This window comes from Uloborus diversus, chromosome 1 (assembly GCF_026930045.1).
Source record: "Uloborus diversus isolate 005 chromosome 1, Udiv.v.3.1, whole genome shotgun sequence".
Classification (NCBI taxonomy): Eukaryota; Metazoa; Arthropoda; class Arachnida; order Araneae; family Uloboridae; genus Uloborus; species Uloborus diversus.
Genome location: NC_072731.1, coordinates 4,443,550 through 4,470,958, shown reverse-complemented (window position 1 = coordinate 4,470,958; position 27,409 = coordinate 4,443,550). Strand labels below are relative to the sequence as shown.

Here is a 27,409-nt window from a genome sequence, read left to right as displayed (position 1 = left end):
CATCCAGGCTTCTGGAAGTTTCTTTAAAGAACAAATATATTTAAATGGAAAAGTAAAAGAAAAAACAATTTCATATAAATTTCTACTTTATTTGACAGCGATAATAAGTCCTTTTGACCAGAAGATTACACACCTTGACATTACTATGTACAATTTTAATTTAACTTTGAAACATAGAAAAAGTTACAAAGATTATTTACTGTTTACTACTTTAGTATCTTAGCCAGTACATGTTAGAACGGACACGATTATAATCAGTCATTGCTTCAATTGGACCTAAAACATAAAGTTAAACATACCATTAGATTTAAATGACAAAAAATATGAATGAATTTAAGGGGGTGTTCAAGTCTAGAAATTCAAAAAAAAATCAGATCACCTGGAGGATTAGAATCACGTCAACCAGGAGACCCCCGCCCCCCCTTTTTTTTAAAGTCCCCACTTTGCCAGCCTCCTCCAACTACAATTTTGATTTTTTTTTTTCAACTATTATGCATTTTTATACTTTTAATGTATAATGTATTAATAAAAAACTAATAAAAATGGATAGTGAAATTAGCTGATTTTTTTTTCTATTGTGCCTATAAAATCATCTTAAAATTAAGCCTCTAGACTAGAATACCCCCTTAATATAATATTAGTACATATTTTACTTACCAACAGCAGCAATAGCTGGACATCTGTCATAAATGTATTTTGAACATACATCTTTCAGTTGTTTCAGCGTTATAGACTAAAATAAAAAAAGAAAAGAAAAAAGTCAGATTTGCATTGTATTACAAATACAATAATCTTGCATAATTTTTATAAGTCAGTGCAATTGACTTAAAAAAATTAAATAATCTCTCCTTGTATCTTAAGGTTTTGAAGGCTATTTGTTAGTCTTTTAATCAGAAATTGTTCAAATCATTTGATGTATAAAGTTTAAAAACCATCTAACAATTTAGGGCAAATATGACTTCAGAAATCAACATTTAATGTTTATAGTATAAAATGTAAAAATATATATGTAATTAGTTAAACTGGAGAGAAAAATCCACCCCCCCCCCCTTTTTTTTGGTCTTCAAAGTTTTTTTAGCAACCAACTGTTTAGAATATACTCTAATGTGCTTGGATGCTGAAATCTTGAGAATTTTGATTAACTAACTTTTCCTACTTTTACATCAGCTCATCCTCTTCATAAAAAAAGAATTTTTTACAAATCATAATTTTTATGATTAGTTTCAACAATGAATTAAAAGTTTCAACAAACTCACTCAGCGTCCACTGCCACAGGCTTTTTGGAGCAGTTAAAATATTTCTGATCAGTTTTGGGAAAGAAAAAAATTAACTTCATGGAGCAAATGATCTGTGCAAATACGAACTGGCTAAGACATCCAGCGACTGCATATCATAACCGGAATGTTGGTATAAAACTATTTATTTTAAAATTTTAATTTTCATTTTATTTATTTTTTTTAATCCCATTAATTAAATTTAAAAATACAGTAGAGTCTTGAAAATCCGAGCTAAATGGGGCTCACGCTATCTCGGATTACTGAAAATTTGGATTATCTGGAAAATTCTCAGCGATTTCAATTTTACACTATTCTAATGGTATAAACTGGAACACCTTACCCTTTCTTGTAAAGGGGAAAGGATGCATTTTCTGAGCGAAAAGTTATCACTTAAATTTCAACAAAAAAATTTCAATATTATTTACCTTTAAACGAATTTTTATTAGTTTTTATTTCATGATGTCTATAAATATGTTTGAGTGTAAACTTGAAGGTAGCTAAAAAATGCATTTTGATTGTCTCTAAACCGATTTTTAGAAGTATTTCCCTGATCAGCTGTATGTATGTGCTTACGTAAGTAAAGTACAAGTACCTCTCATAACGCAAAAACAATTAGTCATGGAAGGTTAAAATTTTGAATATACGACTAGTACGACGTCAAGTCATTCAAGAGAGTCACTTCACCTGTGGATTGCTATCTGATATTTCAAAAAGGCTATTGATTTGTTTTTTGCTGCAAAACAATATTTTGAGTCCTTTTTCATGTTAAGTTACTAGCAATTAATTTATCTCTGGTAGTCAATGATTATTTTATGCTACTTGTCAAATGTTGACACCGACCTCTAATACCTTTTTAATATTTTAATTTTATTGTGTGTAGATAAGGAAATTTTACTTTAAAATAGCAAAACATTTTCAATTTTTAAATTCTGATGCAAATAATTTTTAGTTGTTGAATTAAAATATGAATAAAGCAACTTGAATTAAACAGAACCTCAGACTTTTGAGACTCGGATTTTCGAGTCTCTACTGTACCAGAAAATTAGCTTTAAATTATGGATTAAAAACAAAATTTTAACATAGGAAGCAACGAGAATTACGAGAGAACTAGTTATTATTTTCTTATTAACTAATAATTTGAACCAAATTCCTAATTTCACTTTTTTTTTTAATTTTAAATTAAAATCCAGTTTAGGACAAAGGAAACTTAGCTGCTGAAAGAAATGAAATTGAATTTAAAGAAAAGGTGAAATGTAATTGATTCTCTGTCTTGATAAAATTTCATATATTTTAAACTATGCTAAGTAAATTAAATATTTGATTAAGAAACAAGTACTAAAGTTTTTATGCGTTCAAATTGATGTTCACGGACACCAAACCTCCAGTTTTTAAAAACACAACAGATGTTCATTTACTAAAACTTCAAACTGAAATTTGACAGACATAACATGCCAGAGTTGGTTTTTATAATGTGCTAAACTACCTGATTTTGATTTTTTTCCTATAACATTATCAGTCTGCAACAATATATTTAACCTGAGCTTTATGTGCTAGTACCTTTAACTATAAAATTGCTAGAATATCTTATACATTCATACCTCAATCTTGTCGTCCACTTCAGCCAATGGCAATCTTTTTCCATAATGAAGTACTTGCCTAAGCAAAAATATTGCATTTTTCAACATTATAAGACGAAAAAAATAAATGATGTACATCATTGAAATTTTAAAGTCTAGATAGAATAATTATTAACAACATATTCAAAAGAGGTTCCATTGTACAATTATTGGAGATTACTTTAAGTACCGAGGAAAGTGTCTATAATTCAAAACTGTTCGGTAAAAAATGAAACAAGTTTTCAAATTCTAGAGAAAGTGAGTCAATTTCAACAAAATGTATGAACATGGATTTTTTTTTTCTTTTGCATAATTATCCAATATAAAATTACTATATTATTAAAATTTGTAGCGTGAAGAAAATCATGAACTGAAAGATCTGTTGTCATTTTTTTTTCTCGAATATAAACAAATAAAATTCTGATTTTGGGTTTGAGGCTTTTCCTGCAACTGGGGGATTTAAAAAGTTTCCTTTTTGGATACTTTTCTTCAATCTGCCGCAAAATTTTACTGATTTTTTTTGTTCATGCCTGATTGTTGAACATGTGTCACTTGACATAACTTTTATTTTTGAGGTACACCGTGTAAAGCCAGGCAATGGTAGCCAGTATTCTTATAATTTACGAAAACTAAACATAACTAAAATCAAACATAAAATATGCTAGACTAAGATTGTATTTGTGAAAATAACATTTGATTGCCCAAAATATTAAAATATTTACAAGATGCAAAAGGATTGAACTCTTAAACACAACAAGCAATTTTTCGCGAAGTTTGAGCAAGTGCAATGTTGCACTTAAACTCGAATGGTTGCAATGGTTCCAAAAAATAAAAAAGTTTATTATCTACGGAAATTAAAAATAAAATAAGCTAATCTAAGGCGCGTATGTCAAAATAACTTCCGATTGCCAAAAATATCAAAATATTTACAAGATGCAAAAGGATTGAATTCTTAAACATGACAACTAAAAAACGGACTTTGGTAGGAAAAGCAGACCATTTGGGAACCCTGCATTCAGCAAGAAATTTTTAGTGTGACAAATCTTTTGGGTAACATTCATCACCAAATTTCTTTCAACCAAAGCACCAGAAGAAATGAATTACCAACAAAAAAAAGGATGAGACATCAACTACGGTTAAGTGAGAATAATAAGCAATTTATGATTATTAAAAAAAAAAGATCTACCATGAAATGGCGGTTATTTTTTTTCCAGATTATAATGCCAGACAAAAAAGTTTCTTGCAGAAAATAAATTTTCAGAGGAAAGATTTTGGCATTTTATAACATTTGCAATAGCTTCCAATACTGGCCAAAAAAAAAAAAAAAAAAAAAATCAATATTTACCTGCCAATATCAGCACAATTCCGAGTACTTCCATCCAGATCTTGTAAAATGTTAACCTTTAGAATATTTTTAGCTATTCTTAAATCGTTCTCAGTAAAACTTGTACAAAGTTTCATCCTAAAACATAAGTTTTTAAAGAATTAGAGAACAAAGAAAATAGTATAGACTAAGAAGAAACTGTAAAGAAATAATAACACTAAATGTAGAATATACAGGGTATCTGCTACATTTTGAGTTTTGAAATCCATGACTTCTGCTTGTAACTCTCCATGACTCACAGGATGCAATTTTTCCAGAAAAAAACACTAATTTTTCACAAGAATATCTAGATTAGTGTTTTGTAAAAATTAAATTGCAACCATCTGATCTATGCTTTGGACATATGTTTCTAAAAATTCAATTTAAAGTGAAATGTAAATAGAATTTAAAAACAATTTATGCAACAATGACTAGTGATACACCTGAACTAATTAGAGTTTTAACATAATTATTTTGCTACCAAGGACTTATATTTAAAAATCTATATTTTTTGGATTTCAATAAATCATGCAATATTTTTCTATAGGTAAGAATTAAGATGCAAATTTATGATTTTTTTTCTCCAAAAAATCTGATATGATACAATTTTTCAATCACTAAATATACTGAAAGAGAGTTTGAATCACAAAATGATTTTTCAAAATTAAAAGAGTTTCAAACAAGTAGCAATAATGATGTAAAACAACTGGTGTACAACAAAACACTTGAGCTTCATTTTTATTTCCTTTTTTTTTCTTTTGAATTTTTGTAAATAAATATTTGATTTTATATAAACAAATAATAAAACTAAAACTTATTATTATTATTTTAAAGCTAGTAGTTTTTTACAAATTGTGACTAGCAATACTTTCGAAAAATTACTAAAATTAAGTTCACAATAAATAAAATATCAAATTAAAATATATGGTAACTAACTTACCATACCCACACATTACCAGATATAATATACCGCCAAAGTTTTAGGGTAAGCTACACATATTTTAAAAATACCAAAATTTTTGATTTTTGCAACATTTTCAGACTTTTTAAAATTTTTACAATATAAAATTCCCAGATTTCTGTATTTTATCAAATTTCTAAAGGTCTTTAATTAATTCTTTAGACCAATTTTATTTTCTAAAATCTTCATTACTTAAGACATTGCTGAAAATTAATGGTAAGTTTTATGAGTCTCTTGAATCAACACAGATGCAAATGACTCAAAAAATTATCGAGACAAAGGAGAGCGGCAAAATTAAAAGTCTGCAAGTCCTCAAATACATAATTAGACATATGAGGAGGGTTAAAAATAATGCTAAATACATAATTATAAATGTCCAAATGGTAGAATCACATAGTAAAGAAAAAAGAGTTGAGTACTGTAGAAGCGGATGCAATCAAATTTGGAAATGTGTGAAAAACTGGGACTGACTCATACAAGCGTGAGAAACGACTAAGATGTGTAAATTTTGCACCTAATCTGTACAATTCGATAAATATGCATGTTCTTGAACTCAAAATCCATGACCAGTTGTCAGTTTCTATGGTTTTTGAGCATTTTCTGCTGCAAATCATGACTTTTCGATCACAGACGAAATCCATATCTTTCCCGGTGCATGGACACCCTGAATAAAGGAATGTTTTTATCCCACTTTATATTTTATTCTTAAATTCAAAAAAGTCATTAAAACACTTTCTAACCACGGTACATAAAAGCAAACTTACTCTTAAAATGAAATTTAATTTACACAATAGATATCCACAGAAACTAAATAGATTTACTACATGCACGGAATGAGAAGTACCCAACCTCAATTTGATACGTTCAAATTATAACATCAAAAAAATTCAAAAGAAAAAAATTCTAGGTTTTTGATAAAAACCAACTGTTTCTTTTACACGAAAAACATCAAGATTTAAACAGTATTTAAACTTTGCAATAGCCATAAATTTTAGTATTTTTTTGCACCATCAAAAACTTAAATGAAAAATAAGAACAAGTATAAAAGTAAGGTGACCCAGCCAAAATCTTCCCAACAGAAAAAGATCGTGTTTGATTTGGATTATTCCCTAAAAAGTTATCGGGCAGAAGGGATGGGGGGGGGAGTGCACAGAGTATCATCAAGATTTTTTGCAATTGACTTAGAATTATTTCCCCCAAGATCAAAAGAAGAGGAAAAAAATGAAGATAACAAACCATTCATTTTGTAAGTTATACATGAAGTCATCTAGAACCATGCCATCCATTACAAAATAGATTCCCCTGAAAGACAGTAATATTTTGTTCAAAACACAGCATAATAACCTTAAGCTAGAGAATAAGTTATCAAAATATTTTGATGCAAAAGAAAATTATAAAAACAATTGCTATTTGAAAGACAGATTTAAAACATAGAAAGAAAAGAGAGAGAAAAAAAATTTTTAGTAAAAACTTCAAAATTTTATCGTTTTAGAAATAATTACCATAATCCAGTGTCTCTGTACTGAATGTGAAATGCTTCAAAACTGTGACATCTTGGTTCTCCATGGATGTTTTGAATAAGAGGGTTAACTGTGTTCTATAAAGAAAAAGATAACTCAACAATGGAATATAAAATAACTTTCCGATAAACACGAGACATCAAAAGACCAAAATATTTACTTGTCCACAAAGATATTAGAATTCAGAAAACTGCTTAACTCAGATGGAGAAAAAATTGTACCATTTATAGTTTTGTAAATAATTCTAATTAAATGAATAAAAATAAAAAAAATGAAGTAAAAAATACTTACAGCACTAGATGCTAATGTTTTATCCCAACTTCCAATGTGCTATCAAAGAAAATAAATTTATTTAATAATAATACAATTCTTCCAACAAAAATAAGAATTTTAATTCCTGATAAAAAAAAACAAATTTTATTAAACTTACAGTTTTAGCTAACATCAGAGGATATGTGTCCTCTGAATTATGCCCACATGAATCCACAGCAACAGCTACATGTGCGAATGGCATCCAATCATCTCTGTCACGAATCTGAGAGAGGGGGGAAAACCAACTTATAGTAGTTGAAGCATACTTTAGAGCAAAAGGATTTTAATTACTTCATCATACAGACAAAAAAGAACATACAATGACATATTTTCAGTAAATTACCGCCCATTAGCCAGGGCTAAAGCAGAAATACGTGAAATACACCGCCAGCTCAGTCATTTCCAGCCGAGGACTGCAGTTTCGTGCTTATTAGCACTCATCAGCCCGGCATAGGAAAGTGACTGAGCTGGAGATGGAAAACCTCTTAAGGAAACCAAGAGTGCGAAACAAACTGGTAGCTAATATAGAATTAGCAGACCAGACGAGTGACCGAAGCAATGGTTCGGTTCAATTCTAAGATTGAACGCAAAGGCAAGGTATTTTCAGTAAATTACCACCCATTAGCCAGGGCTAAAGCAGAAATACGTGAAATACACCGCCAGCTCAGTCATTTCCAGCCGAGGACTGCAGTTTCGTGCTTATTAGCACTCATCAGCCCGGCATAGGAAAGTGACTGAGCTTTAGATGGAAAACCTCTTAAGGAAGCCAAGAGTGCGAAACAAACTGGTAGCTAATATAGAATTAGCAGACCAGACGAGTGACCGAAGCAATGGTTCGGTTCAATTCTAAGATTGAACGCAAAGGCAAGGTATTTTCAGTAAATTACCGCCCATTAGCCAGGGCTAAAGCAGAAATACGTGAAATACACCGCCAGCTCAGTCATTTCCAGCCGAGGACTGCAGTTTCATGCTTATTAGCACTCATCAGCCCGGCATAGGAAAGTGACTGAGCTTTAGATGGAAAACCTCTTAAGGAAGCCAGGAGTGTGAAACAAACTGGTAGCTAATATAGAATTAGTAGACCAGACGAGTGACCGAAGCAATGGTTTGGTTCAACTCGAAGATTGAACGCGAGGCAAGGTATTTTCAGTAAATTACCGCCCATTAGCCAGGGCTAAAGCAGAAATACGTGAAATACACCGCCAGCTCAGTCATTTCCAGCCGAGGACTGCAGTTTCATGCTTATTAGCACTCATCAGCCCGGCATAGGAAAGTGACTGAGCTTTAGATGGAAAACCTCTTAAGGAAGCCAGGAGTGCGAAACAAACTGGTAGCTAATATAGAATTAGCAGACCAGACGAGTGACCGAAGCAATGGTATGGTTCAACTCGAAGATTGAACGCGAGGCAAGGTATTTTCAGTAAATTACCGCCCATTAGCCAGGGCTAAAGCAGAAATACGTGAAATACACCGCCAGCTCAGTCATTTCCAGCCGAGGACTGCAGTTTCGTGCTTATTAGCACTCATCAGCCCGGCATAGGAAAGTGACTGAGCTTTAGATGGAAAACCTCTTAAGGAAGCCAGGAGTGCGAAACAAACTGGTAGCTAATATAGAATTAGCAGACCAGACGAGTGACCGAAGCAATGGTATGGTTCAACTCGAAGATTGAACGCGAGGCAAGGTATTTTCAGTAAATTACCGCCCATTAGCCAGGGCTAAAGCAGAAATACGTGAAATACACCGCCAGCTCAGTCATTTCCAGCCGAGGACTGCAGTTTCGTGCTTATTAGCACTCATCAGCCCGGCATAGGAAAGTGACTGAGCTGCAGATGGAAAACCTCTTAAGGAAGCCAAGAGTGCGAAACAAACTGGTAGCTTCCTTAAGAGGTTTTCCATCTCCAGCTCAGTCACTTTCCTATGCCGGGCTGATGAGTGCTAATAAGCACGAAACTGCAGTCCTCGGCTGGAAATGACTGAGCTGGCGGTGTATTTCACAATGACATATGCCACACATGCAACATTTTTACTTCAAATCATTACATTCTGCTTGTTAATAGAGCAATACAAAGTAGTTTTCAGTATTATTTTCTTCAAAAACATATTGTGGCTGTTTCTAAACTTAATACACAGTGTTCTTCAACATGTTTTAGCTGAAAGTTCTTATTCTTCATACCAGCGGTTCCCAACCTTTTTTGATTGTGCGGCCTACCAGTTTTGTAGAAAACATGATTGTAGTCCACTAACTACTATGCATTACTTGCACAGCCAAAATTTACTTTCGGGGGGGGGGGGGGGTGCAACTGTTCATAATTGTTCTTAAGTGTAAATAACATATATCATATTAGGACTGAAAGTGCTTTAAAAACAAGAGTTCTGGAAATGTTAATCCCCTTCTCCCCTCATGTCACACCACAGATATAAATATACTGTAAGAGAACAATTTTTAAGAAAGAAAATAACTTAATTGCATTCACTTAGCTGGCATAGCTGTAAGAAAACTGAAAGAAAAGTCATCGAAATTAAAGCTCCATGGGATTTTTGGCGTTGTTTTTCCTCTACGAGGAAATTGAAATCTGGATTGAAACTGGGCAGTTATAGTGTAAAATAATTTATAACATTCAATACATTTCTATGTTATTATTATTTTTTAAACTTCAATGAAATGTCTCGTTCAAATAGGTAGGATGTCGAAAAGCCCCTCAAATGTTTCAATTTGATGATTAGTCAAGCCAGTTTAACAAAGGAGGAGCATTTTAAACTTGAAGCTTGAAGCTAATACTAGTTTCTTTGGCAATTTTCATTAAAGAAGTTTCTGATTCATTATATTTCATTTTCAATTATAGGGGAAAGTTTTTAAGAAATATGAAAAAACTTAATCCTAAAATTCCTCATTGGCGATGAGCCAGGGAGAGTTTCTGAGTGACGGCATATCTATGAATTTTCGCAAAAAAAAACGGAAATTAACACATCAAGATTTATCTTAGGTTCAGATTTCTCGACCAGTGACCACGGATAATACTAGTTTCTCTGCAATTTTCATTAAAGAAGTTTCTGATTCATATACTTAATTTTCAATTATAGGGAAAAGTTCTTAAGAAATATGAAAAACTTAATTCTAAAGTTCCTCACTGACGATGAGCCAGGGAGAGTTTTTGAGTGACGGTATATCTATGAATTTTTGCATAAAACAGAAATTAATACATCAAGATTTATCTTTGGTTCAGATTTTTCGACCAGTATCCATTGCTCAGCACCACGCTGTTCATGGCCCACTTGTAGGCTGCGGCCCATGGGTTGGGAACCATTGTTCTATGCTATAAAAAACCCATCAAGGTATGACGGGTGAAAATTGCTTCTACATTTGAACGAAGCAATTGCCCGGTAATATTTTGATATTGAAATTTTAACCCTAACTCCAATGGATGAACCCTAAACTCCAGTAGATAGCATTCATTGTTGAGCACTCTTTTATTTGTTCATTCTCTTCTGAATTTGAAACGAATGAAGATGTGTACCTTTCCTTAAGTAGAATCAGTTCTATTCAAGAGGTTCCAGCAGTATTAAAATCAAAACCATGCTTTTGATTTTTTTCTTTCAATATTTTTGATTAAACTGAACATATTGTGCTTAAAAACTTTTAAGCTCTGTAATTTCTTCTGTTATATGTACAATTAATTAAAATATTCAATGTTTTGTATTATTAAAATATTGAATACCAAAACTAGCGGGAAGTCGAACTTCCGATAAATCGAAGTTTTTTGTCGGTCCCTTTAGATTCGAGTTATTGCAAATTGACTATATATAAAGTGGACTCTCTTTATTCTGAATGCTTATGGGATTAAAAAAAAGTGTTCAGATATGTTCATTATAGAGGGAGACTGGATAATGCATGTATTTATTCTATTGGGTTAAACAGACTATGCTCAGTACTTTGCCTAGTGAGGTATACCAGTTACTGAGATAGAGGTGCTGAATTTTGTATTGGTGGCTACTGGAATGTCTAACTCAACTTAGTAGGATCTAAACTCATGCACTTACTACTTTCTTTTTCAATTTAAAAAGTTTTACATAACATTTAACAATAAAATATTACGATACAGCTATCGGTGCAGTATCTTGAAGAAAGAGAGTAATTTTTAATCTGCTTTTGCATTGTGCATTCTCATGCAAGGTACGCAAGTGAAAATGTTTCCGAGTAATTTTCAGCTGCATTTTACTTAAAAGGTCTTGAATATTACTTGATACAATTGTTGTATTCTTGAAATATAGTTCAGTGTTAGAAACTTCAGGCTCATCTTGCTCAGTGAATGACTGTATGTGATGCAGAAATATCCAGGAAAATAATTTTTCTTCTTCCTCTCTCCATCTTGCCCTTAATGCCCTTCAATCATTGTGATAAAATTGTAAATGTAGTTAAGGCTTTCCAATTTGATTTGAAGGAGTTACAGAGCACCGATTGTGAACATGTTCAGTATATAGAGCGGTAGACATAGAACAGGGATTTACAAAATAGCATTCGTAATATTGGAGTGTTCAGAGTACAGAGAGGTTAGCCTATATTAAGTCTATGGAGTTTCGCCGGGACCATCAAAATGTGTTCAGAATAACAGGGTGTTCACATTAGAAAGTGTTCAGATCGAGAGAGTCCACTGTACGTATATATACACAAATTCAAAACATTTTCCTTTTTTCCCCCATTTTATTGCGTGATATGTAACTGTTATAGTTAACTTAAAAAACTAAAGCTTCACAATCTGTTAGAACCAAAAAGAATAGGTCCAGAGACATAATGTTTATTAACAATAAGATTTTTCTTTTTCGTTCTGAGATACCCTAACGGCTTGTTTTAATTTTTAATAAGTAATTTTAAAAAATGCTTACCTCACTACCGGTGAACCTACAAGGTTTGATTGTAGGGATCTCATTGGTGTATGTGAGAGGTACTGATGAGAAATTCTTTTCCGCAAGTTTGACTAACTCGTCATGGTTGATACCTATGATGTTTTAGGCTGAATTAATTATTTTAAAAATCATTTCTTAAACATGAAATTCACAATGAAAATATATCATTTACTCATAGTACAGTCAATAGGTAGGCAAAAACCGGCTTGCCTTACAAAAAAAGGGGTAGAAGATTTTTTTTCTTTCAATTTGTATATATTGATCCCAACATAAAAAAACCAAGTTATCCGACGAAAGACCTTGGGAAAAGTTTTAAGGGCCGAAAAACCGGAAAAATTCATGACTTTTTTGGTGTTTTTCAAAATATCTCAAAATTAGTTAATTTTAGCAAAAAAAATTAAATATAAAGTTTAAAGAACATTAAATTTCCTACAACTTTCATACATATAACTTTTTTGTAGCACAGATAGCAAGTGTGCTACAACTTCTTGAAAGTAAAACATCAGCGTGCAGTTTTCTGAATAACAGCATGCGAGAAGGCGCATCGGAAAACGAAGAAAGAAAAGAATCCTGCTGTGTGACCTTGAAAAATATGTGTCTTTCGCAGCTCATGGAGAGATAGTAGCCCCCAACGTTTCCTGACATTGAAAGGGGAAAAACAAATCAAGAAACTAAAAATGTTGCTAAACTTTTCAAACTAAAGGTTCTAGTCAAGTTCAAACTAAAGGTTCTAGTCAAGGACTAATGCACCTTATTTAATGATAAATGTTTTTTTTCTCTCTCGGAATAAAGGAAAATTGTCTATTTTCAAAGAGCTGCAGAGAGCTGGCTATTCATGCTACACAGAAGTTGTAATTATAAAAGTTGTAGGAAATGTAATGCTCTTTAAATTTTATATTTGAGAATTTTCGATAAGTTTAACCATTTCTGAGATAATTTGAAAAAACTCATAAAAGTCATTAATTTTTCCTGTTTTTCGGCCCTCAAAAGTTCTTCCAGGGTCTTTCGTGTTGGATAACTTGCTTTTTCCATGTTGGGACCAATATGTACAAATTTAAAAAATGTTCTATCCCATTTTTTGCAAGGTAAAATGTATCTATTGACTGGACTATCACTGTCTATCATCCTCACCAAACATTCCAAACTTCTTTCCAAAACTTAAGTCGTTAAACTTTTATAAAACATTACATGATAGTAAAAATTCATTTTAATGCTCCCCCCCCCTCTCAAACATATCATTTTATTCACTGAAGAAGACATCCCAAAATGAAAACTTACATTTCTGAACCGCATCAAGACTTTTGCCACAGTTCTCCAATTATTTTTTACATGAAAATTAGGATTGAGGTAACCAATGTACCGAAGTGCGAGAATTACTATAACAGCTTCTACAATACACTGTACCCAGTATGGTAAACAGCTACCCCAATTCCCATGCCAAACTAATATCTGTTTAAGCAATATTTTGACTTCTGCAGCAGTGTTATTTTTTTTCATTTTTTCCAACCACATACAGAATTGGGAAGATCTAAGAAGTTAAAATAGTTCAGAATTTCATTTAATCCTTTCAGAATTGACCAAATATTTACCCAGAACCAATTTATGCAGATTTGATTAAATATGGTTTAAGATTTGACACCATTGTTTTATTTTATGTGGATGTTGCAAACAGATACAGATAAAATTTTCCTTTCTTTAAAAATCCAAACTCCCGAGATTGCAGATTTCCCATAACGAATTTTGGCCTGCTAATAAGCAAGCTTGGACCATTGTAAATATTTTTTTCCAATCGGTTCCAGAGCTCTTTCCAGAAGTAAAGTTATTAAACACACACAGTTCAGAGCTCACGGGAAGAAGAACTTTTAGAAATGACAAAGGAGAACGAAACCAATGAGATTACTGAAATTGATGACACACAACCAAATGCTATCGCATTGAAGATTTTGAGCCATGCGTCGACAATGGCAAATGATCATTCTGATTTGTTAGTGACAAACGATCCCAGCATGGAAATGACGCGAGCAATCATGGATGCGTTAATGCCCTACGAAGAACTACAGAGAAAAATAATTAAATGATTGTCAAAAGAATATCACAACTTTTTTTTTTATAGACACTAAGTTAATTCATATTTTCTTTATACACGATGTACATATGTGTCAAAATAAGTAAGCATTAAACTTATATATTTTTATCTCTCACTAGAATGATTTTTTTTTTCATCTATGGAACCTAACTCCAATGTACCACTACTACTAAGTACTAATGTAAATGGCTTAGATTTACTTGGCATTTCCATAAAACGTAACCCCTGGATAAAACGAAGGTCAACTGTACATTGAAGATTTCCTCTTGAAATCAATCTTATAGACAGCACAGGGAAAATTTAGCAGCATTATAAGGAATAAAATTAACATAGAATGAAATTAATTTCATAGGGAACTGATGAATAAAATAATAATAGTTTGGGGAAAAACATTTAGATTAATAGAATGACAAAATTTGTATTAAAAAATACACCAAAATGATTAGAAATGCTAAAAACTACTACTTTTCAATTATGATTGCATCATGCAGCAATAAAAGTTTTCGCAATATTTATTCACTTAAATCTCTAATATTTATTCTATTTTATTTTATGTAACATTACTGAAAGGTCAATGCACAGTTACATCAACTGTTTAAACATATAAGGTAATGTCATTCTGAAAAATTATAAAATTTGGATGCACAATGTATTTATGAATATGTGTGCGTAGTGTACACTAAAAGAACATGTGAAATATATAAACTTACTGCCAGTAGCTGCTAGAACCATTCTAGGAGCCAGGAAATTATTTCGCACAAAGAATGACAAGTCTTCTTTAGAGATCTTCCTATAACAATTGAAATGTTAGGGACATAAAAATATGTTTATTAGAATTCAACAAAATATTAAAAAGTTTCATTTTTACTGTCTAATAGCTATTAATAAGAAATAACATAACAATTACAGGTCGAAGAGTGCGAGAGACCATTGAAAAAAAAAACAGAAAGGTGACAAAAATGACTAAAACTTGATATACTCAATCAATCATAGGTTTCCCTTATCATGATTCGGTATGAGATAAGGTTTTTGAGGTATATAATCATATTAGTGATGGAATTATGAATTATTATAAAAAAAGATGTGATCATATTTCATTTCCTATTTTATTTTTCAATGATTTCTAATTTTTTATGTTTCTTTCATCACATTCGATAGTTATAATTACCTCAAAACTGCATTGAGCTTCTTTTGCTGCCTGTTTTAAAGTCCTGTTTTTCAAAAGCATCTTTCATTTTATGTGCAGCTTTAGCTAATGGTTTTATATCTTGCTCTCTCCATTTAAAAGAAGGTGATGGTTTTAAAGTTCATTGAACTTTAAAACCATCACTGCAACGCTCTAGCTGCTTTAGCTAACGGTTTTATATCTTGCTCTCTCAATTTAAAAGAAGGTGATGGTTTTAAAGTTCATTGAATTTTGAAACCATCACTCAACGCTACACATAAAAGCATCTTTGATTTTATGTGCAGCTTTAGCTAACGGTTTTATATCCTGCTTTCTCAATTTAAAAGAAGGTGATGGTTTTAAAGTTCATTGAAAGTAGCAAACCTCGCAAACAATGGATTTATTTTTAAAATCTTTTGCAAATTCTCCAAGTCTACGTAATACTTTGTTTCATGAACAATCTAGAATCTTTATTGTTGTCACTACACCCTATATGTCATTCACTCCTTTTATTTAGCGCTTTTCTTCATTAAATTTCTCAATGTTAAATAAATTTTGACAAAAGTGTGACTATGATACCTGGAATAAATCTCAATAACTTTTAAGCACTAAAAATTGCATATGACATTGAATCCATTCTGAAATAAATATATTTAACTATTCTTCAAAAAAAATTTCCATTCAGAAAAAAAAAAACACACACACACACATACATAAATATGCATACTTAATGTTTTTGCTCGGACCAATAACAGACTGTCCTAAAGGAGTTCCCTGATATGCTGTGAGATGCAAGTAGTCTGTGGTCACTAACTTCAAATTACTTTCAGCTTCATCTAACTTCTTCAAGATATTTTGCCTTTCTTCTTCAATTTTTGCATTATCAAAAGAGCTGTTCTGAGTGATGTCAGCCAAAATATCCACAACTACAGGGAAAAAATATGAACATTTGAAATAGTGTTCACTCTAGGAAAAAAAAGGGCAGGGTGCTGGCCTTTGAAAGGGCACTATTTCCAACGCAGTGTCCCCCCCCCCCACCCAAGACCAATGATGCACCACTCAAAAAGTACTGAGTGCCCCCCTCCCCCAAAAAAAATTAAGAGGAGAAATAACACTTAAAACACCTTGCAAATATTCTAACAGTCTAGTCTGCACCATAATCACCCCCCCCCCCCCTCGATCGCCGTCACCACTGACTTTAGTATTAAATATGATTTCATCCAGAAAACGTACTTGTCTGCAGAATAGGGTTAGCTCACCCCCCCCCACACACACACACACAAATGCCAACTAAGCTAAGCACATTTTCCATACTCCGTAGGAACATTTGGCAAAAACTGAAACTTGGCTTTGGGTGTTTTTCAACACTTTTCAGGCCATAATTTTAACTACCTATAAGAGTAAAAAAAAAATTCTAGGCATTTCAAAACCCTTTGAATTTCAATTTAAGAAGAACAGTGTTTAATTACTGATCTCCCCTTTCTACCAAAGAAACTGCCTAGTAATGTGCATTGTGCCATTGAGTATTTTAGTAGACATCAAAATCGTGATGAGTGTAAATTCTCCTTTTTTAAATATACTACACTTCAAATGGAATAATTAACTTAAAATACTGTGTGCAGTGCTTCAAAATGCAGTGGTAGCAAGTTGTAAAACTAAAAAGACTTTATTTGAGCTCTATTTCCTTGCAATGGAGTTGTTCAAATTCATAACACAAATGTGTTGGCAGATGTATGCGCTCCTAAATGCAATACATAAGCAGCTTGGGCCAAGCTAAGATTTTTATCTCAGACAATGTGAAAATTTAATATATCGGCATTTTAATTTTGTGATTTTTTTTAAAATCAATTGCATAATATTTTAATTTATAAAGGAAAAAGAAACAGTGCAAGATCATTTTAGTTAGAAAAAAGCACAAGTATGTCAAAAGTATGGTTTTTATTGTGTCAATAAGTGTTTTAAATAATCTGTTATATGAATCACACATATAAAAAGATAATAAAAATTCTTAGCAAAAAGGAAAGAATTGAATGAACGCCCAGTCAATGCGATGTTTTTCCATTTCAAACGGTTTTGGGGGGGGGGGGGCTGAGGATGGGGGTTAAAAATCTAAGATATTAAAAAAATACCCTTGCATTTTAGCCCAGTAAGCTTTGTACTATGTTCTTCTTAGGAAACAATCAGAAAGTTAACTTTCCAGAAACAGATGTGAAAAGATTGCTACAAAATCACTAGCAATGCACTAAAATTAGCTAGGCCTAATTTCCACGTGCAAACGAAAAACGGACACAAAGGGCTGAAATTGTTAGGAAAATGTCCTATTCCCTCTCATTGTTGATTCTCAGAAGATCAAGGATGGGAAGGAATGAAACAAAGATCTCTCCCTTCCCAGAGGACCCTACTCCTTCCCACAACTTTTCAAATACCCACCCTCAGTAGAAGGAAGAACATGCCTTTGTTTCCTACTGATAAACCTGTTTGAATTCTGAGAATCTCATCCCCTCTTTGCCTATTTATTTGCTTCCCCTTTTGTTTATGGGGCTGTTTTCAGGGTGAAATTCTGGGAACAAGGATAAGACATGAGCGTTTTTGCAGACGATCGCTGGACAAATAAAATTGCCCCAATATTGCGGCAGGTCGAAACGACGGTTGAGGCATCTTTTTAAAAACACAGGGTGCAATTTCTTTTTTTTTTTTTTTTTTGAAAAGGGCGGGGGCGCATTTCGCGATCTAAAAGAAGGGCAGGGCGCATTCTGCTGATATGGAAAAGGGCAGGGCGCTGCGCCCTTCAAAAACGGCCTAGCGTGAACACTAGAAATACATTAGAGAATATAATTCTTTCAATTCAATTTTTTAATAATTATCATTTTTATAATATTTGCAAGCATTGCAAATAAGACTTTTTTCTTGTTTGCTTTTTTCCTTAAAATATTTTTTTTTTAAATTATTTTACTCAATTTCTCTTTTTACTTCATTATGTATGTTTTTCTTTTTTTTTTAATATTAGAATCTAATTGGTCTACATTCTTTTTTTTCTACTAATCTCAGATTTTATAATTGAAATTAAATCCCTTTAAGGTCAATTCTTTAACTAATAGCTCAATGAGCAACTAATGAACATATTGTGTGAATTGAACCAAAAACTTTTTTGTGCAATTTACATCAGAACAACTGAATACAACATAGAGATATTTAGATCATTTATTTATAACTTAAAGCATAGGAGGGAGAAATATATTGACTTTTATTGATAATTAAGTAGTAAGTACATATTTTTAACTTCTCAAAATATAAAATATTTTATAAGTTAAAAGCATCAAAGACTTAACTGCAAATAAACTCGAGATGAAGACTTCAAAAAGCTTTTGAATAAGATAATAGAACTAGGTACTACATTAAAATAAGTAAATTAAAATGCAACAAAGTATTCAAGAAACAGTATAAAAACATTAAGGTCAAATAATGAAATTGGGAAAAGCAATAAAATAAATTAAAATGTATCTAAGACCTTGGGAATCTACCCTCAAACCCAGTTCCGTATTTATAAACTTAGAAAGGAGTAGCAGAAAAAAAAACAGATGTAACTGAGAAATAAATAAATACCTATGTGCTGAGAAATAACAGGAAATATGCAACGTTGTTTAGCACAGTGCTAAACAACGTTGGATATTTCCTGTTATTAACAGATGTAATGTTTATAAATTCAAAATAAACCAACTTCTTTAGAAAAAATTCAATCTCAATGTTTAGCTACTTTTAAAATTCCTTGCAAAAGACACACAAGTAAAATACTTTATATCAATTTTAGAACAGACAAAAAGACAGTTTAAGCCATTTGAAGATTTTTGAGTGCAAACTATTGTTATTCATAAACTAAAAAGAAAAATATATCAGAGTTTAACGAGAGGCTATGATTTTAAAAATACTGCTTCTTCTACGCAACCAAGTTCACATCTTTTTGAACTAACAGAACTGCAACCTGCAGTTCTGTTCTCTGTAAGCCCCACAATGCCTGTTGTGGAACTTAAGATTAACTTTTTTTTATCACTTTGATTTTAGTCTAATTCTTTTAACTGAACAATAGAAAAATAGATATTGAGTCTCACACATTCTATTATAAAAATTAATTATCTATCAGTTAAAAAGAAATAAACAGTTTACAACACTAGAGAGAAAAAATTGAAAATTTTTCCATAATCAGATTAAACCATTGAGACATAATGGCTTCGTTTGAAGTCGCAATGCCACAGAAAATTAAAATTTACTGAATTTAATATGCATTATTATTAATATAAGCAGTGAGAAAAAACAGCAAAGCAATTTTCTTAACTTTTAAATCAAATTAAAATAAATCATAATTATCTTACTATTATTTAACTAGAGGGTCATTCCATGTCAAATCAACACACTTCAAATCAAAATTTTACCTCAGCACTTTAGATTTTCTTGAAATTTTGTACACTGATATCTTGTGCTAATATGAATAAAGTGACAAAATTTCAAATTTTTACCTTGAATATTTTTTGTATGAGTAGTTTTCAAAAACTCGTGAAAATACTAAGAACGAACAATTTTCAAATTGCTATACAAGCTGTCAAAATTGAGCTAGAGAGGTGGGACAGGTGTCATTTTGTATCTTTTTCAATGCTCTTTTCAGAGACATACAACATGACATAGGTTGTAGTAAAGATTTTTTTTTTTTTTTTAAGCAAATCAAAAATTTTTGATTTTATTTTTTCCAAAAAGTACCACTTTTAAAATTTTCAAAAAAATTCTATAAATAGATAGTACTTTCATAAACTACCATGCAAAGTATAATGGTGGAATGGTAATGGGATCTACGTCAAAAAAAAAAAAATATTACTGACTCCTGTTTTTCATAAATACCCAATTTTAACCAAGTAATAATTATTTTACTGTAGTAAATTGTACTGTAGTAAGTGAAAAATATGAATGCATTGTACTTTAAATTCTTCTTATAAAAATATTAGTAAAAATTAAGGCAAATAAAAAACAAAAATTTTAAATAAAATTATATCAATTTATGCTATCATGAAAAGTTTGTTAATTTACAATAAATATTGTTGTAGGCTAAATAGTTTGATAAGCATATTATTTAAAAAAGACATTTCTCTTCCATTCACTTGATCCAGTCTCTGCAGGTCTAGCAAGTTGGTACCTGTTTGTGCTTGTGAGCAAGTTAGAACAAACACCAGTCTGCTACATGGCCTCATTCGGCAAACTAGTATTTGTTCTAACTTGCTCAAGCCAGTCTTCAGTGTCTCCAGAAGCACCCATTCAGAAAAACCCAAACTAACAAGTAAAAACCCAATTTAAAACAAGTATTGTTTTAAATTTTATTCCTGTTTTAAATTATCTATTCCATATTGTAAAATAGTTGTGATACCTTATACATAAAAACAATTATTACATTAAACTTCGGTGTTTCTCGTGTGTTTTAATAGCTAATTTAATCTACGATTAAAACTTGTAATTAAAAAGCAAATTTTAAGATTTTTTTAGAAAATATGGAAACTAGTGAAAAATGCAGTACTGTGGTAAGAGTTCAGTGCTGTAATCCACTGAAGAAAACAATACATTTTGCTCGAGATAGAAACAAACCGAGAAATGTCACATCTTGGATGACAGGTTCATTTCCACAAATATTTGATGGCTCTGTGATTTGTGATTAGTGTAGAAAACATCTAACTAAGTTAAAAAATACAGTGCCTATTAGTGAAAAAAATTCTAAAAATGAAGATTCTTCTGAGTTGGAGGTGAATGTTCCAGACTTTGCAACAAGTTCAGTGATTGTTCAGACACTAAATACTTCACTTCAAGGTAACGAAATCTCCTGAGAAACTTAGATTTGAAGAAATAAGAGGCTACGTCACTGCTGTGTATGACAACAACTGGTGGCTTGTCTATGTATTAGCAAAAACGAAGAACAAGATGAAGTTAAAATTGCATGTAAAAATGCATTGTTTGAAAAGAAACACTGCACGGGAGGGGAGGGGGGGATGTTGCCCGTGACATGGATCTTCCTATTATTTTGAGAACACTGCAGTCACTTGCACATGTGTTGTTTTTACCAATCATGTCAAGGTTGTATATAAAGCCTTGGGGAGATATAAGCCTGCTATCGGCAGTTAAATCTACTGCCAAAATTCTACCTCAAAAGAAAAAAACTATAGCTAACAAGTAAAGTGCAAACTTTGTGAATGGTTGAAAATTTTGTATTTTAGCCAATCATGCTTACCTTTTGGTACATCAGAAGGAAGACAATTGGCATAGAAAGCACTTTCTTCTCTGTCTGTATACGAATTAAACACTGCTCCCATATTTTCTATTTCAATTTCTAAATCCTTCTCGGATCGTTTTGAAGTACCCTAAAAGTATAGACATTCATTTTATTAAAAAATATTTCATTTAATGAGTAGGATTTTTAAACAAGTTCACTGTGTAATACAATTTACAAGCTAATAACGGCTTAAGAATACCTGATGCACTATTTCAAATTAATAAAAATAATTAACAAATTTTTGAGCCTTGCAGTCTTTAACAAAAGTCTAATAAACACCATTTCTTAAAATAAGTTAAATACATTACTGTAATTATACAGTAAAAATTGAACAAATGTCAAATTTTATTTATTTACATAAATACCTTTTACTGTTCAAAGTCAAATAATTTGTGTTTGCCAATTATATAAGCCATGATATTTGTTATCTTTTTTTTTCTACTTGATTAATTAAGCAATAATTTTTATTATTAAATCAAACAAGCCTGGTTTTTGCAATTCAAAATAAATAAATTTTAAATATTTGATCAAATACAATTTTATCTATGTAGATTAACATTTTAGTTTCAAACATACCATATTCCGATAGGTCACCAACAATATTTAATGGTTGAAGTTGAAAGATAATGCAGTGTAGTACCTTTGGCTTCTGATTTTAATTTTTATTTACTTTTTACAAATGCATGCTTGAAGTCTGTATTGAATCAGGAACAAGGAACTTAAAGAAAATACAGTGCCAGATTTATGAAGTTTGATGATGCTTGAAATTTTCAAAGCATTGATTAAAAATAAAAATCTAAGTTTCATTTTAATAATTCAAACATATTTTCATAGATGAGGTTATTGAAAAAACTATATTAAATAGGTATAATATATACATATTAAAACACTGTCAAAATTTAAAATAATTTTTTTTCATCCCTTGATTTTGATACCTGGTCACGATCACCATGATTCAGGAAGTAGGGGGGCAGTTCTCAAAAGGTGGGAACAAACACAGACCTCAACTTTGAAGCTTCAACACCAAATAACTTTCATTTTAATTAACTCAAAAATTTTTGAGTTAAATTATAATACTGTATAGAGACAAGAATTGCCATAAATTTTTGAAAAAATGCTCTTCAAATGCCCTTAAAAAAATATTTTCTTTGCTAAAAGGCACAATTTTGGACATACCAAAACGTTAACTGAGCAAATGTACCATTAAAAAAATTTTTTTTTTAATTATTTCCATACGTTTCAAAAAAAAATTAAAGGCATGAATCTTACACTGAATAATTTTTTGTTAATATTTTACACAAATAACAAAAGTAAAGACAGACTATTTACTTTGTAAACGATTTTAGAAAAAAGTAAGTTTGAAATTTGATGCATGTCCAAAAGTTACGATCTTTACAATGCTATTTTTTGAGAACTAAGTATATGATGTTATTGTTTTAAAGGTATTTATCGATCCTCAGAATCAATTTTTAATTGTTTAAAAGTGTTTTCATAAGCTTTTATGCAGTATCTTAGAAGAAAAGTAATTTTTCTTAAACATACATGCGAGATGTCCAAATGGTGTTACGATCTTGACGCCGATAATTCTGTCCGTTTATTCATAATTTTTAGACGATCCACTGTCTTCTAACCTCAATAAAAAAGGTTATTATAATGTTATCTTCTTTAATCCATCGGTATTTTGCATAATTAATACGTTACACATTGAACAATACATAAATTACAGTGGAAACATGGCTGGTTATGATCGCAACGAAAGCCATTTTGCGCTAAAATCGCCAAGCAAACCTCCATTGGCGACAACACAGTATACGATAAGCTAAAGGTTACCAGAGGGGAATTCCAGTTAGACAAATGTAGTTTATCGTCAGCTGCACCAGTTTTGGCGACGTTATCACCTGCGCTAGCATTTTTTCCCCCCGCTTTTATTATTTTAGATTTTTTTTTCTCCTTTCTTTTGGAAACATAATTTAACGATCTCCAAATAGAAATACGAATTTCTTGTTTCAATTTTTTTAGACATCGTTTTAATTCTTATGACATTAGAAAAAATATTTATTATTAAAACTGATGATGTAACTTTTTATACTTGTATTATTTTTAATTTGAAGCATTTTTTTACCTTTCATCAACTTCTTCAAAATCATTCCAAAACTTTATTATATGTAAAGAGCAGTATGTATAGCCATTCAAGTACTTCATAATTATCCCCTTTATTAATAAATTGCAAAATTCAAAAAGTAGTAAATAAAATTTTCATTGGAAATGTTAAAAATCAGATTAACAATTGTCAAAAATGGTAAAACTTACATTATGATGATGTCCAAAATCCGTTACCTACAGGACAACAATGTCCAAAATCTGTTACCTACAGACTGCTGATTTAATTTGCTAATTAACAATTTTTACAAATACCTGCTGTCTTTTCATGTTCATATATTGTGTTCTAGATATGCATACTATAGAATAAAAGCAAAATTGATGTCAAATTTGAAAATTTTTGAAATTGCTCAAAGTTAACTTTTTTGTTCCCACCTTTTGAGAACTGCCAAGGGATCAATGCCATCCAAAGTTATAGACATGAAATTTATTACCTAGGTTTAAAAATCTATGCATCAAAATCAGCTAATTTGCCGCGAAATATGCACAACAATTGCTTATTTTCTAACACTGAGCAAATACCACAATGCTCATAAGTGGGAAAACAGAACTTAAGCTACTTGCCTTGAATGCCATGTGCTCAACAAAATTGGCAGTACCATTGCTCTCGGGACTTTCAAACCTGCTCCCGGAATCGATCCAAAGGCCCACGGTTGAACAAGGGGTATCTGAATACTCAGTAGCGATTTTAAATCCATTTTCAAGAGTAGTGACTTTTGTCTCAGGAATATTCAACAGTGTTTGCGCATAGGTGGCAGTTGATAGCTTTCGTAGATTTCGAACCTGAAATAAAAGGTTTTAAGATTAAAAAAGCATAATAAAGGCAGGGGTCCGGCCGGAGGAAATTTGGGTCCGTTAACGGATCCTTCACAAAAATCCGATCAACCAAAACGGACCTTTCACAAAATCCCAAACAACCAAAACGAACCTTTTTTTTTTTTGAAAAAAACCGTTTTTTTTACCAACCCTGATGTGGGGTCTTAGTAAGTTCTAGTTGTGCACTTCCCTTTTTGTTTTCAATAGGGTGTTCTAAAATGCCTATTGACTCATTTCTTTAGCCTACTTTCCCAGTAAAAGTCAGAGAAAGAAGAAAAAAACATGAAACAGTGTTCGCGCTCAACTATCCGTAACATGGGTCCCAGGGACCCATTAATGAAATAGATTTGGGTCCTTTGGTGGAAAAAATGACTCCCTTAAATTTTAAACAGAAAATCTTAGTGCGTAAATGAATAATATAAAAATATTTATACTTGGGGGGGGGGGGGAGGCATGAAATAAAATAAATTGGTTATTTTTGCCCTAATTCTTTTGTGATTTTATCATTGTAAAATTACTTTCAAATAATACACTTGCAAGACTCAGTTATGTGAGAAACTATTTGGTCAGTTACAATGAGATTAACTCAAAATTTACTTTAAAAATGGGTTTTACCATAAAATATAAAACAAGTGCCTCTGATTGATCAAGCAAAAAGCACTCCCTTAACTTTTGTTTTCCTGGAAATTTTTCTTAGTGAAAAAAGCAAACAGACCCCCCCCCCCCTTCCCAATTATCATTGGCAATTACATAATAATAATAATAAATCGCAAGCGAATGAACCCAACGCAAAAATCGCGATCGCAAAAACGAAACATTTTCTCATATGAGTGTGAAAATTGCTCATTTGCAATCTTAAATCAGTATATTTGACTTTATTTTGACTTGTTCAAAATATCTGTTTTGATTTTTGTTCTATTTTTAAAAATGGCGCGATCGATTAATACCCGACTTTTGCAAGTCCAAATAAAAATAACCCATCAGAAAGAGATGAATTATTAGAAAAAGAACAAGGTTAAAGTGCTTTTGTATAAAATTCAAGTATTCATAAGCAATTTAACAAGAAAAATGTAAAGTTCCGAACTCTTTGTGTTTAGCGCGATCTGGAAAATATTCGCCATTTTTTTCTCCCCTCTTTTTATTGGGGATGCAAAATGATGATTTTCAAAAGTAATTCTGGTTACATGAATACCAAATTGCAATATTTTTACTGTACAATTGTCTTGTATTAATCCTGAAGATTGCATTGAAAACCTCTCTCATTTTTAGTCTTCATTTCTGTTTTTAGGAATTTCCTCAAGACAAAAGTTGAGGGAAAACTTATTCTTAGAATACAGTACAGTGGGCTATTTGTGAACTTGCTTCCTGAGCTCTGCCCAGGAGGTCACTGTAAGCTCCAGTCTTATCACTAAAATTCCATTGACTGATCCACAATTGGGGTGTGTTTGAATAGCTGATAAACAGATAGGGTCATTTTAGTCCCTTTCTGTTGATTCTCCTGGTCATTTTGAAGCTTAAAAGCATTTACTAAATAGATCTTTAGCATTTTCTCCCATTTTTTTTCTGGTTCTTATCTTTTGGGTTTTCTGGGTCCCTGGGACCCGATTTTTCGCGGAAGTTGCGTCCCTTTCCCGCGAATTTGCGTAAAAAACCCGCTATAGCGCGTAAACGCGAACCCTGATGAAAGAAGGCTTAATGCATCTTGAAAATATCGCGAAAAACAAAAAAAGTCAAAAATAAAAATAATAATTAAATAAACATCGAAAAATTAAAAATTGGAAAGTAGGGCATTGAGATGAGGAAAAATGTTTGTCGGTTTGTCCTTAAATAAGAACTTTTAAGTGAATAGTCCGATTCGAACATTTTTTTTTTGTTTGAAAGATTTCGGCGAGGACACCTCATTCCTATATTTCAATTTTTGATTTGAACTATTTTTCTTTCAATTTTGAACAGTTCAAAAAAACTCCTATGGGGAAATTCAAGGCCATTCCGAACATCGAGGCAAATTTGCTTCAAAAACTTTGTAGGAAAAAGCTTTTGATGAAAAACATGTATATAAAATATCTTTTTGATGCGGACAATTTTCCGTTCAATTTTGAACAGGTCAAATCCCTTAACATTAACTCCTACGGGGAAACTGAAAGTCAACCTAGATTCCGCACTTGAAGGCGGATTTACTTCAAACAAATTGTGTTGGAAATAGCTATTGACAGCAAACTCCCAACTCCCACACTATTAGGGCACCTGACTCCGACTCCTGTGCCCGACAATTAGTCGGACCTCGACCCCCAGACTTCGACTCTGACTTTGTAGCTTTGGCAAAAAAATTATGCACGGAGGAAAAATGACAGACTCCAATTTTTAGACAAGCACATATATTTCCAAATTATAAACTGAAACAGCTAGACGACGATCTGAAACTCCTGAAGAATGTTTTAGTACTATATTTCTTATTTTACACCCATTTTTCTCAGATAACTTTTTATTTTAACTTGAAATGACGATGCTAACTATACCTAAGCAAAATCGGTGCAATAAGAGATTTTCCCTACCCCATCTTTCGTATATTAATTGTTGTTTTGCTATTTGAAAAGTCAAATTTAATTCAAAATGCTTATTGGGCAGACTTGACAGAAATAGTCAGTAATTTAAGACAAGTTTGTATTTAAGTTATCTTATAAAAAGATCGTCCGCAAAATGAATAGAACAATTAACTGACACGTAAGAAACAAGTTTCGGTAACAATTTTGGCCAGTTAAACTTTCAGTGTCAATAAAGGAAGAAACAACTTTGACCATTTTCAAGATACAAACTTACAGATAAGGATTTTAAAAAGGAGCAGGAAGAAAATTTTAATAATTTCACCGCTGCCATGTTGAACGACCCCAAACAACAACCTTGAGTGAGTTTAGATGTACACTAAACTTTT

At 31.7% G+C, this 27,409-nt stretch overlaps 1 protein-coding gene across 1 annotated transcript; it reads right to left on the bottom strand.

Moving 5' to 3' along the window:
- Nucleotides 1-68: 68 nt before the first annotated feature.
- LOC129227729 (mitochondrial-processing peptidase subunit beta-like) lies at nucleotides 69-27,409 on the bottom strand. Its single transcript, XM_054862336.1, has 14 exons — nucleotides 27,298-27,409; nucleotides 24,229-24,447; nucleotides 21,463-21,592; nucleotides 15,931-16,129; nucleotides 14,749-14,828; nucleotides 11,932-12,044; nucleotides 7,168-7,272; nucleotides 7,029-7,067; nucleotides 6,720-6,814; nucleotides 6,454-6,519; nucleotides 4,239-4,355; nucleotides 2,876-2,933; nucleotides 658-733; nucleotides 69-276 (listed from the first exon to the last, which is right to left on the bottom strand). The coding sequence occupies exons 1-14, from the start codon at nucleotides 27,352-27,354 to the stop codon at nucleotides 212-214; spliced, it is 1,419 nt and encodes a 472-aa protein (XP_054718311.1). The 5' UTR covers nucleotides 27,355-27,409; the 3' UTR covers nucleotides 69-211.